Source organism: Leucoraja erinacea, chromosome 8 (assembly GCF_028641065.1).
Source record: "Leucoraja erinacea ecotype New England chromosome 8, Leri_hhj_1, whole genome shotgun sequence".
NCBI classification, from domain to species: domain Eukaryota; kingdom Metazoa; phylum Chordata; class Chondrichthyes; order Rajiformes; family Rajidae; genus Leucoraja; species Leucoraja erinaceus.
In genome coordinates this window covers 52,626,976-52,645,356 of record NC_073384.1, presented here as the reverse complement: position 1 = coordinate 52,645,356, position 18,381 = coordinate 52,626,976, and the positions used below count along the sequence as shown (strand labels likewise).

Below are 18,381 nucleotides of genomic sequence, written 5' to 3'. Positions count from 1 at the left end.
TCTGTAAAATGTTTGATGATTAAGTTAAACATTTGTTCCTTTTAAGAATGTTTCAAATGCACTTGACCATAGGTTGGTCTGAGTCCAATTCTATGCTACACAGCATAAACAAAGAGAGACCACTTTTCAACAGAAAAATCATATTAGGTGGTCAGCTAACAAAATAATATTTTCAGAAAAAGGCACATTTTTCTGATATTCCCATTGTTATAAGATCTTATAGTTTTCCATTCTGTATATTATGTGTCAGCAGGTACAATACAATTATTAGTAATTCATGTTCATCCAGGGAACCTGAGCGAGTCCAAAAATAATTCTAGATGCAATTAGGTTAATAAATTAATTTATTGAAACAGAATAAAAGCTTACAATTACTGAGTACAACTTAGAACATATGCCACGCAGAAAAGAATACTAATCAAACACACTCGAGTACATAGTTTTCAGCAAATGTTACTTACTAATTTGAATCAAATAAATACTTCTTTTTGAATGTGGTATGTTATTAAGTTACAGACAACAGTTTTGTTCTCTTACAGAGAACATGTATCATTAAATTTACCACTAATTCTGACATGCTGATTGGTAAATTTAATGTTAAATTTGTGTTATTAGTGAAATGATCAAAATCTACACACTTGTGGTATTTTGCAATTATTTCGTCATTTTGACGGAAGATTTAATGACCAATTGAATTTTCAATTGAATTTAAAATACCATCTTGTATTGATTTGAAATTTCACTTAACATTTACTAACTTTCAGAGTCATAGAATCATATAGCACAGAAACAGGCTCTTTGGCCCAACTTGCCTATGCTGGCCAACATGCTCCATAGTTTCCAAGCTTTACCTTGCAGCCCTTCTTAAATAGAGGCATAACATTAGCCACACTCCAGTCTTCAACTCAGCTGTGTCTAATTATTCATATATCTTAGCCTGCAATTTCTTCTCTAACTTCCCACAGTGACCTAGGATATATCTGATCAATCCCAGGAAATGTATCTACTTTCACATGCCTTAGAATATTCAGCATCTCCTCGACTGTAGTAGGGACTGTCCTCAAGACATCTTTGGGAGTCAAGAATCTCAATTGGAGGCTACAATTAATGGCTATTGCATCCATATGTATAGGAACTTAACAATTACATTGTTTTTACAGTTTGTTCCCATTCACCAGGTCATCACATCGTTTTGCAAGTGGTCACCAGTGCATACATTTGAATTGTACTTTCAGAGGTATTAAAAAACATTTAGCATATGGACATTTAATGGAAAAACAATGTTATTATACATTTAAAATTGTGGTTTTGATTTTATCATTAATTTACAAAATTCCGAACAATTAAGTAATCCAAATTCAGTTCTTCCATTACTTACCCCTTCCACCAAAGGTTTTTGTCTTGCCTTGTCAGGTTCTGAATCATTCAATTTAGGTTGTGGCCTGTTTGTTTTGCAAAATATCCTCCATGACATGTTCTAAATGTGAAAACTCTTGAGATTAATCAAATCAAACTACAAATTGCTTCTGAATAGGAAATGGCATATATTTTCTTATAATTTTTTCTGTGTATTTGTATACTTCGCAAAAACACAATGCATTGTAGTGTCTGAAATGCTGCATCATGTTGTTGGCATTGACTTTGCTTCAATGCATGAAAAGATTTTACAATCTATGCTTTAAAAATAATTAATTGCTTCATTAAGCTGAGGATGAAGGCGACTAAACCTTCTATATTACTAAAAGTCTGATCTTGACCACTTCCTGCTGTTTTATATATTGATTTTAGAAAAAACGCTGCCACTTACGGCTGTGATTTTTGATCATCTTACTCAGTCCCCCTCCGCTGTGCAGGACGAGGATGTTTCCCATTGATTAAAAATAAAATAATTATTTGTGTTTAAAAAATGTTGAGATTCTCTCTCCTGAAGGCCACGCCCTTTCTGAAGGGACTATAATACCCGGAGTGTTGAGTGCCTCAGTCAGTCTCTGTAAGATGGGGGAAGCGAAAGGGTCACGTCTCTCAGTCTGAGCTGTGAATAACACTGAACACATGTCTACTAAACAGTGAGTGGTTTACTGACCTGTCAGTGCCCTTAATGTGGTTTGAAAATATAGTTTGGAAATGCTAAAGCTGTGTTGCCTATGGTTTGGAAATGCTAAAGCTGTGTTGCCTTTGGTTTTGAAATGCTAAAGCTGTATTGCCTTTGGTTTTGAAATGCTAAAGCTGTATTGCCTTTGGTTTGGAATGCTAAAGCTGTGTTGCCTTTGGTTTGGAAATGCTAAAGCTGTGTTGCCTTTGGTTTGGAAATGCTAAAGCTGTGTTGCCTAATTAAAGTTGCCTTGCCTAATTAAAGTTGCCTTGCATTCTATACAATTAAAAGTCTAATCTTGACCACTTCCAGATTGCGCTTTATATAGATTTTAGAAAAAGGCTACCACGTACGGCTGTGATTTTTGGCCATCTTACTCAGAGTCCCCCTCCGATCATCAGGTGCCGAGGATTTTTCCCATCAATGTAAAATAAAAGAGTGTTTAAAAAATGTTGAGATTCTCTCTCCTGTCAATCATGCCATGAAGGACACGCCCCTTCTGGTGGGAGGGGGAGGGATTATAAAACCCAGAAGTGTGGGTGTGGCTCAGTCTCTGCTCGATGGAGGAGGGAGAGGTCACGACTCGCTGTCTTTAGTGGCCTTGCTCCCTGCTTGAAATGGTATGAAACTGCACTTGAATTTGATGGCCTTGCACCCTGCTTGATGAGTAATTTTTTTTTTGAAATTTTAAGAGTTTGAGTGAGGTGAACATGCAGCTATAAAGTCATCTTCTTCTGAACATATCATTGCATTTTATTTTGATTCTAAGCAAAATACTTGACTGAATGGTCCCAATACTACTTAGTCTCACTTTATTTTTCTAAAAATATATCTGACAGTTACTAGGGAATAAGGTCCATGAATCAGAAATAAAACAATGAAACTGGTATTCTTTGATAAAGTGCTGACAACAGTTTGTATGTTTCAAACATAATAGTAAAGTTCAGTGATAGTCAAGCTTCAATTCTTCAAAGCTACTCTTATCATGTCAAGTTGCTGGGCATAGCTGTATATCCTGTACTCGGGAGCAAAAGATGAATTTTCTAGGCAGCCTTTTGTTATTTCCCCTTACTCTATGAATAGGGTTCATAAGCTCAAAAGTGATAAAAAAAATGTATACAATATAACTGACTGCAGATTCTTTCATAATTCTGAAGATTTCATGCTTCTAATAATTAATTTGATATCACAAGCCAAGCACCTTAATTATTAACTTATAACTCCTGGAAATCTCTTCTAGATGACTTGGGGGAGTTGTACATAATATCACGAAGGTCTTCTTAATTTTTTTAATTGTAACGTTAGTCATGACTGACCATTAATTATTCAGTCCTTTCACTGGTAATGTACTACATGCTGTTCTTTTTGCATTGAGTGCTACTTGTACTTTTGGAAGCTAAACAAAATTAAATAATCCATTATAAGCTGGGTAAACATTATCTTGATTGTGGTTCATTAAGGTAAATATAATTTTACAAGTCACAGCAATGGTTGATTTTTTTAATAGAATATTTCAGACCAAAATAATACAACACAATAAATATTGTTCATTCTTCCTGGGATGCATATTACCTGGCATTAATTTAAAGATGTTGAAGATCTTCAATTCATCTAAAGACATAGGCAGCACGGTGGCGCAGCGGTAGAGTTGCTGCCTTACAACGATAGTGTTAATATGCGGGGATCGCTGGTCAGCGCGGACCCGGTGGGCCGAAAGGGCCCGTTTCCGCGTTGTATCCGGCCTGTATCTCTGAACTAAACATAGTAACTCAATTGAAATCATGTTAACATTAATATTTTCTTGCTGACCGAAATATATGAGTAACTTCACAAGCCACATTAAGATTTCTTGAGTCAATGATAAGGTTCCACATATCGGGCAGCTCTGGAAAGTTAGATCACATGGGATCCAGGGAGAGCTATCTAACTGGATACAGAATTGGCTTAATGGAAGAAAGCAGAGAGTGATTGTGGAAGGGAGCTTTTTGAACTGCAGGCTTGTGACAAATGGGGTGCCTCAAGGATCAGTGCTGGGCTCATTGGTGTTTGTGCTTTATATCAACAATTTGGATTAGAATGTACAAGGCATGATGAGTAAGTTTGCAGATGGCACTAAAGTAAATGGTATCGTAGATATTGAAGATGATTATCAAGAATTACCCCAGACTCTTTATCAGCTGGGCAAGTGGGCTGAGGATTTGCTATTGGAGTTTAATGCAGGTAAGTGTGAGATGTTGCATTTTGGGAAGTCAAACTGAGGCAGTATTGATTGGATCTAGAAGTAGTTCAAGTTCACATTTCTTGTCACATGCATCAATTGGTACAGTGGAATTTGAGTTACCATACAGCCATACGAATAAAAATAACCCAATACACAATAAAGTTTAACATAAACATCCACCACAGTGGACTCATCATTTCTCACTGTGATGGAAGGTAATAAAGTTCAGTCAATCTTCCTCTTTGTTTTTGGTCGGGCCCTTTGAACCCTCCGCAGTCGCCCTTACGGACAGCCCGATGTAAAGGCCCTATCGCCGGGATGATCGAAACTTCGACGTTGGGACGGAGGAACACACTCGGTTTGGAGTTCCCGTATTGGCCGTTTCTTACCGGAGACCACGGCTTCCGAGACCACAGGCCCCGCTGGACAGAGCTACACCACTGGCGATCCCCGTCAAGGGATCGCCCGGCTCCGCGATGGCAATTACACGCTGTGCCTGTTGCTGAAGCTCTGGGCCGGTCTCCGGTAGGAAAGGCCGTGCCAATCCAGTTGGTAGGCCGCAAGGGGGGGGGGGGGGGGGGTGAGTGCAACACAGAGAAAAGACACATTTCCGTCCAGTTAAGTGACTGAGAAATGGTTTCCCCCTATTCCCCCCGCACCACCCCCCACATAAGACATACTGGGAAACATTAAAACATATATTTAGACACATATATTTAGATCACTGCTATAGGAAGGATGTCATTAAGCAGGAAAGAGAAGGATGTTGGATGTCAGGAAAGAGCTAGGATGTTGACAGGACTTGAAGCGGTAAGCTATAGGTAGAAGTTGAGTAGGCTAGGACTAGTTCTTGGTGCGCAGAAAGCTAAGGAGTGATACAGTATAAATATATATAAAACCATGATGGGAATAAATGGGGTGAATGCATAGTCTTTTACCCAGAGTAAGGGAATAAAAAAAGAGGACATGGGTTTAAGGTGAGATTTAATAGGAGCTAGTGGTGCAACATTTTCACTGAAGAGAGTGATGGTGCATGGAAGGAGCTGCCAGAGGAGGTAAATGGGCCAGGTACTACAACAGCATTTAAAATTCACTTGGACAGTGGATAGGAAAGGTTTAGACAGATTTGGGCCAAACATGGTCAAATGTGACCAGCTTAAATGGGGCATTATGGTCTGCACAGATTAGTTGGGCCGAAGGGCCTGTTTCCATGCAGCATGACTCTTATGACTAATCTTCTTCACATACATAATTTGTTGTTTAAAAAAATGTTAAGATTCCAAAACTTCTTTTGTTGTCTAAACTTTGTAAATATGACCTCTTCCCTTATGCATAAATTGTGTACACAGTAGACAATCTATTTATGGTATGGTTTTGTACATGAATCAGCTGCTTTTGACCAACTTTCTGGGAGGCCATTATAAATGTAATACAAATACAATTTCATCCCTGAAGTTGATGAAAAATAGTGGAGTTGCTCACCGACATTGACTTGGATTATACAACATATTAGAAATTAAGAAATGTTTTCATTCCTAATATTCATCCTCCCAATCCTCGGAAAGAAAGGTGGAGTACTTCTTTAATGCTTAAAACAAAACTAATTGATAAAGTTAGGATAATTCCTACCTTTGGTTATATCAAGCATTTGATCCTGTAACAAATAGCTAAGCAATGCAAACAACTTGAGTCGTATAACAAAATAAAACAAAGTGATTCTTTGGAAGAAGGAAACTACTGGTCTCACGGGAACATTTTTGGACTGGATTCTGAAGGACAGGATGTACCTGCAATGGCTTTGTGCATTGGAAATCACGTCTCACTAACCTAATAGAATGTTTTGAAGAGGTCACCAAGATGATTGATGAGGCCAGGGCAGTGAACGTTGTCTATGTTGACTTCAGCAAAGCCTTTGACAAGGTCCCACACGGTAGGCTTGTCTAGAAGGGTAGATCACACAGAATCATGAGTTGGCTGATTGGATTCAAAATTGGCTTTGAGGAAGGAGTCCAAGGGTGGTTGTGGAGGGTTATTTTTTTCTAAATGGAGGCCTGTGTCGACAGATGTCAGTTATCTTATACTCATGATTTGGGTGACATTGCTAGTAAAATTGCAGCTGATACCAAATATGATGGTATTGTGGAAAATGTGGAACAGTATCTAAGTTTACAGCAGGATCTAGATCAGATGGGACGGTGGGTCAAGGAACGGCAAATGGAATTTAACTCCGACAATGTGTGGTATTGTCAAACCAGGGCAAGGCTAACACAGTCCTCCAGTTACCAATACGTTTGCCATTGAAAGCAATTCCTTCCTTTTCACTATGTGAAAACACTGATAATTTTGACACCCCATTAAAATCTTCCGTCAATCTCTAAACCCCACCTCTGATCTTTGCACTTAACAGAAGCAATCTTGCTTTGTACCATTTTGGCAACCTATCCTGCACTCTTTCCTCTCAAAGTTGAATAACCAAGAGTGGACGCAAAGCACCAGCGTCCTTGTTTGTGTACTCTGTGTCACTATTTAAAACTTTTAATTGTACATTCTTCATTAACATATCGTGCCATCTTGAAACATTTGCACTTCGTTATACTCAGATCTCACTGTCACTGAAATCTCTACAAAATAGTGCAATATAGTTTTTTTTATTGACAGCCGTCTCCAACCCCCCGTCGCCCACAATGCCTTCCATCCCACTTCTCCGCATTAAATTTCATCTATCACCTGTCTGTTCATTTCACCCGACTGACAATATTTCCCTGAGGTCTGATCATATACAGTATATATATATATATCCCTTGCGGGCTACTGCTTTTCGCAGCATGAGACGAGTAAAAATCACTGAATATTGAAAAACAATTAAATAATAAATTAAAGGATCACTTTCACAAAATACCTCGTCGTTTTATGTAGGACTTTCTAGGAATCTTGTCTTTTGGCGGAAATCCTCTCAACCTCAACAGCACAGGTTGGGAATTGCGTAACAATGCGCACTTCAACACATGCCCCGTCCTACGTGTGATCCATGTGGATCTGCGAATAGACCATTGCCCTTGATTCCCTGTGAAGTTTTTAAATTCAGTTTGAGTTTTGCACCGAAGCTTTGCTTTGCTTTGCTTTGCTGCCTTGCCAGACGTCAGAGCCTTAGTAACAAAATAACAATGACTCATACTGGTCATTGCGAAGATCCACGGACTTCATTGTATCCCGCTGGAATGCGATGACCCAGTGATAAGGGCCACTTCACAACGTGACCTTGTGAAACTATTTCGATGAATGCATTTATGCACACAATCATCTTGCCAGGCGAAAGGGACCACTTCACGTCACCCCTCCAAGTTGACCTACAACTTTAGGCTGTGCACGCCATACGCAAGAAGAAGAACGTCACCCCCGAAAGCTTCCGAAATACCATGCCAAACATTTCCTATCTATCCTTTTGCCAAATGCCAGATAAATGCAATTTACATCCTTCACCTCTGCTGCAAACGGACATCCTTTTAGATTATGCACGGTCTTCTGATACTAATATCTGTCCAGGTGATACAAAATAGTAAAATAATTCCCTTTGACAATCTAATATGTAACAGATTATATCTTCCGTGTATTTTTTTGTATTGATTTGCACTGCAGGAATGCGGATTGAGCTCTTCTTAGATCTCCTTGGCTGAAAGTCCGTGGATAAGCGAGAGTGGCTGCGGTGCAGCTGGAAGGGCTTCCGACTGAGTGGCCGCCGCTGGGATCGTTCTCTCTCTTTCTCTCTTGCTCTTGCTCGTCGTAGGCACCGGCTCTCTCAGGAGCGCTCGTACGCCGGCGAACTCCCTCTCAGTCCTTCCTGTCTGCCCGTGGTGACAAGTACAGCCGTTTCCGACGGCTTCTGTCTCAACAACCCCCCTCCCCTCCTCTCTCTCTCCCTCCTCCCTCGCTTCTCTTCCACCCCTCCTCCCCTCTTTCTCTGTCTCCGCTGCTTCAATTCAACACCAATTTCTCCCTCTCTGTCGGTCTGGTCTCGCCTCCCCTCCCCACCTCCCTCTCACTAACCAACAGATGCCCCGGTCAGTAATGGAGGATTTCCTACCCGACATGTAAAAAGCCAGCCTTGTCTTCGCCGCCGGCGACGGACCTTGCCCTCCGATTGACAAGGGGGGGAATAAAGGGACAACAGAACACAGCAAACAGCGAAACAACGGCGGCCAAATAAAAACGGGTCTGCAGAAGGACGAGGAAAATCCGGCCTATGCACCGTGTGTGACGCCAAAATGTCGACCAGAACGCCATTGCCTACCGTAAATGAGCGCGACACAGAAAATGTGAGTGAGATGATGCTTCATTTTATTTGATTTTAAAAAAATGTTACTTTTAACGCGAGGGTTTTGGCGGAGAGCTGCTGTGTGACTGAAGGCGGGTGTTTGTGTTTGTGTGTGTGTGGGGAGGGATGCGGCGGCCGGGACTCTCCGGGAGATGGATCCGGCGCAGAGGAATGAAAATCCCTGGGAGAGAGGGGGAGCAGCGGACGGCGGCTCCCACTCGTCCGCTTCCCCCTCACACAGGCTTCCCGGCTTTGTTCGCAGGAGCGGGCTTTTTTTTTTTAATTTCCCGAAAAGAGGCATTATTTTCGTTCAGACTGAATTAAAAAAAAACTGTTTCTCATTTGCATGTTGCCTTCCTTCCCCCCCGGTACCCTCAGGTCTCGAAATATCCATTTAAGGCTGCCTTTAGCTGTGGGTTGCAACCCAATGACAAGGACCACAATAGAGCCTCGACCCGCTTTAGTGTCGCTCAATGCAGACTTGGGGCTGACGCAGTATCTTTCAGTTTGATCTATTATTGAGGGAGTTTTCTTTATCCCTTGCTTTTGAGGGGTCCATATGCAGATTCCGATTGCATTCCTGTTCATGTTTCTTTCACGACCTGCTCACTCCCGGCGTATTGCAAGGAGGAAAATGGGTTGATGGAAGGACTTCAAAAACTGGCGACTCACTGAGAAGGTGAAGGGTCAGGTGGACGATACACCAGCACAATTCAAGCCCCACATGTTGCTAGAACCTATTTGTTTTTACCCCTAATAGATTAATCATATGCTCGGCACCCTCCCCAACTAGATCTTTATTACAAAAAATATTAAAATAATGGTTACATCCTATCAGAGATGAGTTACATTGTGCCTTTCTTCATCATTTATGCTTTGGTTTAACGTAACCCACAACACTGAAGTCATCCAAGTCTTACAGTTACAGCAGAATTGCTGTGCAGTGATGGGACTGTTTGATGTATTATTTATGAAAATCGCTGATATTGTAAATCTAAGCTGTTGCAAGCAATTAAACGTGTTTACTTTTTCTCATAATTCTGACTAATTTACAGCACACTTCTCTTGATGGATATGCTGAATCACAAAGCCAGCCCTCCAAATCAAGTAGCAGACAAAGTCTACCACGGTGCAGGAATTCAGTGGCATCTACAACCGACGAGCAACCCCACATTGGAAATTACAGGCTGCTGAAGACTATCGGCAAGGGAAACTTTGCAAAAGTAAAATTAGCACGACACGTTCTAACTGGAAGGGAAGTGAGTTTAATATTGTATATTTTAGCTTTATCCTAATTTCACACCCATCTCTTTCGTACTGATATCATTTTGGAATTGCATTTATTTCATATCTTTGAAAGATTTTTCACAGTTTATTAATAGTTTTTGTGATCCTCAGCATATGGATTGCACTGAAGACTGAAACAGTCATGCTGATTGTTTTGGTGTGCCTGTGGTAGCGAAAGGCAAATGTCCACTTATATGATGTGTGGGACAGGGCCGCAATAGCTCAAATGTTGCATCTTTGTTCATTTTCTCTGCTGTATCTGTAACAACTTGGTAAATGCTATAAGGTTTTCTGATGAACTTCTGGGATGCCTTCAAAATCATTGTTGATGTTCTAATACACATTGGATATAAAACAGTGTTACAAAACTTTTAACTGTAGATTATCTCAGTAATGCTTGTTTATTGATCTTAATCTTTAATGTGGTTGTTGCCAATTATGTTAGAAGCGAAACAATTTCTGAGTTATGCTCAAATAATACTGATTATATCTGTTGAAGATTAACCTAACATATGTATTATCTGAATGATGCCCGATTAGGAAAAGGGGAGATGCAACGAGACCTGGGTGTCATGGTACACCAGTCATTGAAAGTAGGCATGCAGGTGCAGCAGGCAGTGAAGAAAGCAAATGGTATGTTAGCATTTATAGCAAAAGGATTTGAGTATAGGAGCAGGGAGGTTCTACTGCAGTTGTACAGGGCCTTGGTGAGACCACACCTGGAATTGTGTGTACAGTTTTGGTCTCCTAATCTGAGGAACGACATTCTTGCCATAGAGGGAATACAGAGAAGGTTCACCAGACTGATTCCTGAGATGGCAGGACTTTCATATGAAGAAAGACTGGATAGACTGCTTGTACTCGCTAAAATTTAGAAGATTGAGGGGGGATCTTATTGAAACTTACAAAATTCTTAAGGGGTTAGGACAGGCTAGATGCAGGAAGATTGTTCCCGATGTTGGGGAAGTCCTGAACAAGGGATCACAGTTTTAGGATAAGGGGGAAGTCTTTTAGGACCGAGATGAGAAAAGCATTTTTCACACAGTGGTGAATCTGTGGAATTCTCTGCCACAGAAGGTAGTTGAGGCCAGTTCATTGGCTATATTTAAGAGGGAGTTAGATATGGCCCTTGTGGCTAAGGAGATCAGGGGGTATGGAGAGAAGGCAGTTACGGGATACTGAGTTGGATGATAAGCCATGATCATATTGAATGGCGGTGCAGCCTCGAAGGGCCGAATGGCCTACTCCTGCACCTATTTTCTATGTTTCTATGTAAAAAGCAAATGATTTGTTTCAGTGAAGGCAAAATGTTTAAATAACCTCTAGGACTCTACAAAGTTTTCTGCAAAATGCTTGTTTTGCAGTATTGCTGAAACCAAGAACCGAGCAGGATTAAGTGTTCAGAAATCCTAAGACTTAAACCTGCAGCCTTCAGAGCCTAATCAGTACTATGGGTATATATCCATTTTAGCTAAAAATGTTTTAAATATAAAGTATATCGACAAGCATTCTGTTAAATACTGTCAAAATTATTTTCAGGTTGCTGTTAAAATAATTGACAAAACACAGCTTAATCCCACCAGTCTACAAAAGGTAAGGCTTTTTTTTAAATCAAATACAAAGTGTATTTATTTGCAGCTGGTTTAATAGACAAACCAAGAAAATATAAATTATCCAGTTTTGTGTTTGCATATGCAGAATTTATTATACTTCAATTGCAAAGGGAAATGAAACTTATTTTAAAAAATTATGCACCTAATGGGTGTTGACCTGACGCAATGTTACTGTGTACAGTAGTGAAAAAAACACGTGTTGTTAAACAAGTAGTAGCTGGTTGTTTGCAGAAATTTTGTTTCACCTCCATGTATTGTTTGCAACAGACGAACAGCTATTAACCCTGCAACTAGGAGTTGAATACAATTGTGAGGAAAATGTTGTTAATTTATTTTTACTCCTATGGTTACAGTAACAATATTGTTTCAGTATCATTGTAGAATTCGGATCAAAAACACGATTGCAACTTTTCATTCATGTGTGTATTTACCAGTCGCTAGATATTAGATATTCTTTATTTTTGGCATGTGTCCGAAAATAGATATATTTTTGTTTTACAGAATGTAACTGGTTGTTGTGCTTCAGAGCAAAATATTTTTTGCTGAAGAAGCTTGTTTCACATCGGAGCATTATGTTGTGAAAATTAAGTAGCAAATTCAGTAATCCTAGTAATCGGTCTTAAGTTGTTTATGTGTTTAAATGTTGATGTTTGTAACTTTTCAATGGAAATCTATTACAAAGTTATAGAAGCATATTCTCTTGATGGCAGGAGCTTTGTTATTTATTGTGTTGTTTATATTGAGGACTGTTGAACTGTTTGACACTAGATTTACATAGCAGGGTAAACAATGCAAAAGATGATGGAATGTTGGCTTTGTACGACCAATAAATTAAGATATTGGCCAAAGATTGTGTCATCATGCTTAAAAGAGCACAATATTTTTGAAAATATCTTTGCTTGTTTTGGGGAAAGCCCAAGAATAAAGTGTATATTTTTAGAGCATAGGCTTTTCATTACTGTTTAATGTGTAATTTAAGTATGATAAATGTTCAGCAATATATCATGAAAACAAGCTATCATCAAATCTTGATATCATGAGAAATGCCTTTTAAATTGTTCATTATACTAATTTCAGTGTTTTCTTTATGGATTCTCAAAGTCCAGATTTTCATAGAATATCCTTCCTGAATTCTTCAGTTGATGAACCAAAGGAAGAGTATAGGAATGGGTCGAGTGTAAATATACCCTCATTCCATTGGAGGGTATCTTGTGCTGTAGTTCAATGTGGAGGGGGATGGGGGGGGGGGAGAAAGTCAGTTTATTTTTGTGTGTTCGTATGTAGTTTGTAGTTTGACAAATTATTTAAAATAAAACTGCATTTGCTGAGTGGATCTGCTGTGTGCTGTAAATGAATAGTGTCGTATATGGTCATTATATGGATGTGGTACAATGCCATTTACTCGTATTTTGAATATCATAAATATTGGGTTAAAATAACTTGATGAATATGGTGTGCAGGTATATCACTATGGCTTTGCTCTACTTGTGTTGAATGACACAATAAGTTAAAGTGTACTATGCAATGGATAAATCGAATGGGCTAAAATATGAGAGCCTTGATGTATGTAAGTGAAACTGTCGATGTGATATATACATTTTTAAAACAAATTCAACAATGTTTAATTGATCTGAGGGGATTACTGTCTTTATTGTTTGTTTAGAATCCCAATGCCAAATTAATTTAGATTTTTTTAACTGTCCCCACTAGATGTACATAACCTTAGGGCTCTCATGATATCGAAAGTTTACTTGACCTGACCTGACCACATTTGTTTTGGGTGAAAATGGAAGAGACATAAGAATCCAATTTTTTGTTATTTTCTTTGAAGTCTTATTGCAGCATTGATTGTTCCATCGAGCATAGGTTCAACATTGAAATGTAACAAGACACCCCTAGAAATACCACTGATGGATATGGAGAACAAAATACTTAGTGCATCAAGGAAGTCTGTGTTGTATCTCAAGTAACATCAAAGAGTCCAGCATTAAATGGAAGGTGGTGCACAGAGCTTGGTGTCTCTGTACATCTTTGTCTGTGCTTTTAGACCGAACATGTAGGGCAATATCTGGCTGATGCAACAATTTCCTTTGCAAGCAGTAGTAGTCACTGAATTTCAGAGTAAAGCTTGGCACTGAAAGATCAGATTGCTCACGTAAGCTCAAGTTGCTGCAATGGAAGCAGGCAGCTGCCATCACGAAATAAGAGAAGAAAATGCTGGAAACGCAGTATTTCAGGTAGCATCTGTGGTAATAGAAATAGACTTAACATTTCCGGTTGAGGTTCCTTCATCAGAACTGGGAAGAAGAGAAAACAAATGAACATTGAACATGAATTGGCTATCATGGGTGTGCAATAGTGTGGAAAGATCTTGCAGGGTTCAGAAGGTGTTTTCCCAAGTGATTACGAGTATTGTTGAAGTGCTGCTCTAGCGCAGGAGCCGTGGCTACGTGGAATGTGATCCCTTTATTCTGTCCCAGATAAAAATCATTTACTCTGTCATCCCTGCTTTTCCATCAGTGATGTTGCTTTTCAATGATGCTGAGTCATGGCATAGAAACACAACTGCAGATGCTGGTCAATATGCCAAAGGCACAAAGTGCTGGAGTATCTCAGCAGGTCAGGCAGCATCTCTGGAGAACATGGATTTCGGTCTTAGAGTTTTCTTCAGACTCTGAGTGGAGTGATGACTGGGGCCATCAGTTAGGGTCTCGACCTGAAATGTCACCTATCCATGTTCTCCAGAGATGCTCCCTGACCTGTTGAGTTTATCCAGCATTTTGTGTCCTCTGGCGCTGCGTCATGGCCTGCTGCTGATTGTGCTGAGCCAGTGTGGCAAGAAGTTGGAGGTTCTCTGTCGTGAGTTGTTTGTGTTGATGTTCTGAAGCCCCCTGCAGCCTTCTCTACTGTTAGCTGGGGTTATTGGAAAATTATGGCCTAGGAATGTTAAGAAGCAGAGGAGCATAAGACTAATGGAATGTGCAAGGAGGATTAACTCATAATTGTATTCAGTATGGCATGAATTTGGTTTGGGCTATTTATACTACATTGTGGTGGCTTTTATTTTGGTGCTTTGGCCATGCAGGCACCTGGTGACTGATGCATTTCAGATCAAAACAAATAATGCTGGAAAATCTCAGTTCAAATAGGAAAGAGCAACATTTATTTGTTAACCTTAGTGCTTGCTTTGCAAAGATGCTCCCCCCACTTCTGTTTTTATTTTATATTTTAAGCGTTACAGTTTTATATATTTTCATTTACTGTGTTATTTGGCGTTGTTTAAGCCATATTTATATTCAATTGAGTTAATGATAGATAGCCCTGAAAAAATGTGTTTACCTTGGTTGCCTTCCTTCCTCTTGCCACTTCTCCTCCTCCTCCTCCTCCTCCTCATTCTCATGCTCCTCAGCTGACTGTATATCAGACTGCAGAGGCTGTCCCCACATGAGAACACGTTATGCAAAAGGCAACGGATCATCGCAAATCTTGACGTCCAGTGTACCAGGTTCTGCAGGGCAACTCCAGATCAGTACGGGCAGTGGAAGTGTTGTTTCTACATGGAGATGCAAGAGGCTGCAGATGCTGGAATCCAGAGCAACAGGATAAACACAGCAGGTTGAGCATCATCTGTGGATCAAAAGGAATGGTCGATGTTTCAAGTTGAAACCCTGATGCAGGGTTTTGAACCAAAACCTCGACCATTTCCTTTCATCCATTTCTCTCCATCCATAGATGCTGCTCAACCCGCTGAGTTTCTGCAGCAGATTGTTTCTACATGGCAATGGTTTGTTCTATCATATTTTTCACGATACCTGTATGTGCATTCCATAAACACGTGAGTGGGTTGCGTACTAGAAACACAAGTCCTGCTGTCAGTGGATGGATGCGCTGTCCAGGACTGACCTCTTCACTTATCTTAGAGATTGGCGTGCAGCTTGGTGTAGCAGAGTGAAAACAGCACCGATGTACCAGGCACTGATCCGTCCAATTGACTGGTTGGATACCAGCTTGTTGTTGAGTAAGAGGAAGCCCGATCGTTTTGCAGTTAACGTATATAGTCCAGTGCTCTCACTTAACATTTTTTCCCCTGTTGCCAGCCGGGCAACTTCAACAGCTTTTTAGGTTGCCAAATGACATAGGTGGTCATTTAAGACGGCTTGCATGACGCGTGCGATAATGTGCTCGGACGAAGTCGTAGTTACCAGTCGGAATTATGCTCAATGAAGCATTCACATATTATTTCTGCTTCAAATAAAGTCACAAACTAAACATATTCACCAATCAAGACATGATATATACCGCAATGACATGCAGCAAAATTATAATACAGTATCTCAACTCTTTTTACACATTGCAATTAATGCAATTTCTATTATTTCTTTCCACTTCCCAACAAAAATGTGGTTGGATTATTCAGCGTATGATCAACCCGTGTCAATAAATCCTGGACCATGATAACATATATGCTTAACCATGCACACTACAGATTGATGCAAGCATGTTTTCTGTGAAGGACCGAAAATTATCATGACATGGCCATAGCATAGGTCGTTATTGCTATTGGTACAGAAACACTCTCGCTTCCCACATAATTTATCCACAACAAAATATACAGGTTGCAAGAAAATTTCTAAAGGCATTTTATGATAATAGCTGTTAAAACCAACTATACCCATCTGACAGGTTAAACATTCCACTAACTGACAAGAGATGGCCAAAGGACATAACTGCAGCAAATGTTCTTTTGGTAATATGTTTAAAGGTGTCAAAACGCCACATTACCGGGCATTCAGATTAAATGTATGTGTTGTGAACAGCAATGAAGATACCCAGTTTGTACGCACCAGATTAAAAAAAAAATTGATAAACGCTGTTTCCATCATTCCCACTTCAGAATTAACATTAAAATTTCAACTGAAATATCTCCTGACCAAATTTGTGATGTATATGACTGACTGTAGAAGTAAAACCTGGATAAATCCAACGTATAGTTGTGAATGTTGCTCATTAAATAACTACAGTACTGATACTCCATATTAAGAGCATTAATTTGCCATTAAAATGAATTCTGTAATAACGTGTCAACGGTAGCAGTGACAATCAAACACTGCGGTTTTAATGTTTCACGTGTTCACAATTTAATTCATCCAACTTTATGGATTAAAACAAAAAATAACATTGTGAATTAAAACACATTTGATTGCATTCCATTATCAAACATAATCATTTTTTGCTCTGAAGACATTTACAGCACAGTAGGGGTGGGGGGCTGTGAATCAGTGAGGGATGGATAGATTGGGGGGGGGGGGGGGGGGGGGGCATCAGTACGTGACGGGAGGTGACGGGGGGGGGGGGGGGTGGGTGTCAGTACAGGATGAATGGGAGGGGGTGGGTGGCGGCAGTGCAGGGATGGATGTGAAAGATGGGGTGGGGGGGGGAAGCACAGGGGATGTCAGGATGGAATTGGGGGATCAGTGGAACCAGTGGGGGGCATACGATGGATGGGGGGGGGAGAAAAGGTCAGCAGCGCATCGGACAGGGACTGTATCATCGCCCCGCTGCCTTAGCCGACCCTGTCCACCGCCAAGTGCCGCCGCCAAAGGGGGAGACAGTTGGGTTCTCCTCGCCACCGCCTCCCCTCCTCTGCCAGCGGGGCCGAGCGGTGCAACTGCTTCAGACAGCAGAAGGGGGACTCCTTCTCACTCCCTCCTCCCGGCCTCAGCGTGCTGGAGGGTTTGTTTTGAAAGCGGTATCGCAGTTAGCGGAGTGGCAAACAGCGGTTGCTATCAGGGTGGGCAGGGCGCTGGAGAGGTGGAGCCGCTGTCACTGTGCGGGGCTCGTCATTCGCTCCGACCCTTCATCACCCCACACCCCTTATATTTGCTCCACACTACGTCGCCGCCGACACGAAACATTACTTTCCTTTTCTCCAGAGATGCTGCCTGACCCGCTGAGTTACTCCAGTTTTTGTGTCTGTCTTCGGTATAAACCAGTATCTACAGTGCCAAGCCGGGCAAAATGACTTGGCATTTAGGTTGGCTGGCGGCACTTGGTGGTGGCGATTGGCACCCGGGCAACCACTAATTTCGAGCCCTGTAGTCTGTAAAGCAATGGATATACAGTCAATGGCCTCCTGTGCTATAGGAAGCTTGAAGTCCTAAAAAAAAACAACCCATAGAAACATAGAAAATAGGTGCAGGAGTAGGCCATTCTGCCCTTTGAGCCTGCACCGCCATTCAATATGATCATGGCTGATCATCCAACATAAAGTCCATCTTCTGCCTGGTGAGCAGGAATAACACCATTACCTGTTTGAATAAAATGCTTCAGTGGTGTATCCTATAACTACAGGATATTGCTACCTTCTGTATCTCCAGCTAGGCATGTTAACCTTGCTGGTCTCTGGCCACATGGTTGTTACTAACTCTGAGGTTTCAGCGGTGACTGTGGCATATTTCTGACTGGAAACCCAGACTGAGTTTGGAAACATCTTGCCTTCATTCAATGTTACCCTCGGAATCTTTGTAGTGCGAGAGATTCTGTATTCCATTAACCATTGCAACATGTGGCTTTGTTTTCATTGAGTGCAATATTTGTCTTGAATAGTAGCTGGTATGATTGCCAGAGACAGCAGTTTTGGCTCCAGGATTTGCAGTGGAAATATAGCTGGCAGTTGCAGTGTCAGCATTTTATATGTAGGTAGATGAGTTGTTGAAACACACCTGGTTGGTCATGGCCTCTTACCTACATTTTCTTCAACTCCATTCATTACTTTTGTCTTCCAGCAAACTGCCCTGCCCAGTCTGCTTATTTGCTCAGTCTTGGTGTACTTGCTTCAATAGGAAAGTCCATACTT

General features: G+C 40.7%; 1 protein-coding gene across 5 annotated transcripts in view; it reads left to right on the top strand.

Annotated features, from left to right (window-relative positions):
• The first annotated feature begins 8,112 nt into the window (after nt 1-8,112).
• mark1 (MAP/microtubule affinity-regulating kinase 1) overlaps nt 8,113-18,381 on the top strand; it is a 133,713-nt gene continuing 123,444 nt past the window's right edge. For 4 of the 5 annotated variants that reach the window (XM_055639717.1, XM_055639714.1, XM_055639715.1 and 1 more), the window contains exons 1-3: nt 8,113-8,626; nt 9,681-9,884; nt 11,452-11,505. In XM_055639717.1, the coding sequence (XP_055495692.1) occupies nt 8,576-8,626; nt 9,681-9,884; nt 11,452-11,505 (309 nt within the window). In that variant the 5' untranslated portion in view covers nt 8,113-8,575. Of the gene's footprint in view, nt 8,627-9,680; nt 9,885-11,451; nt 11,506-12,026; nt 12,726-18,381 lie in introns of those variants that run through there. The other variant, XM_055639716.1, reaches the window with a different exon arrangement.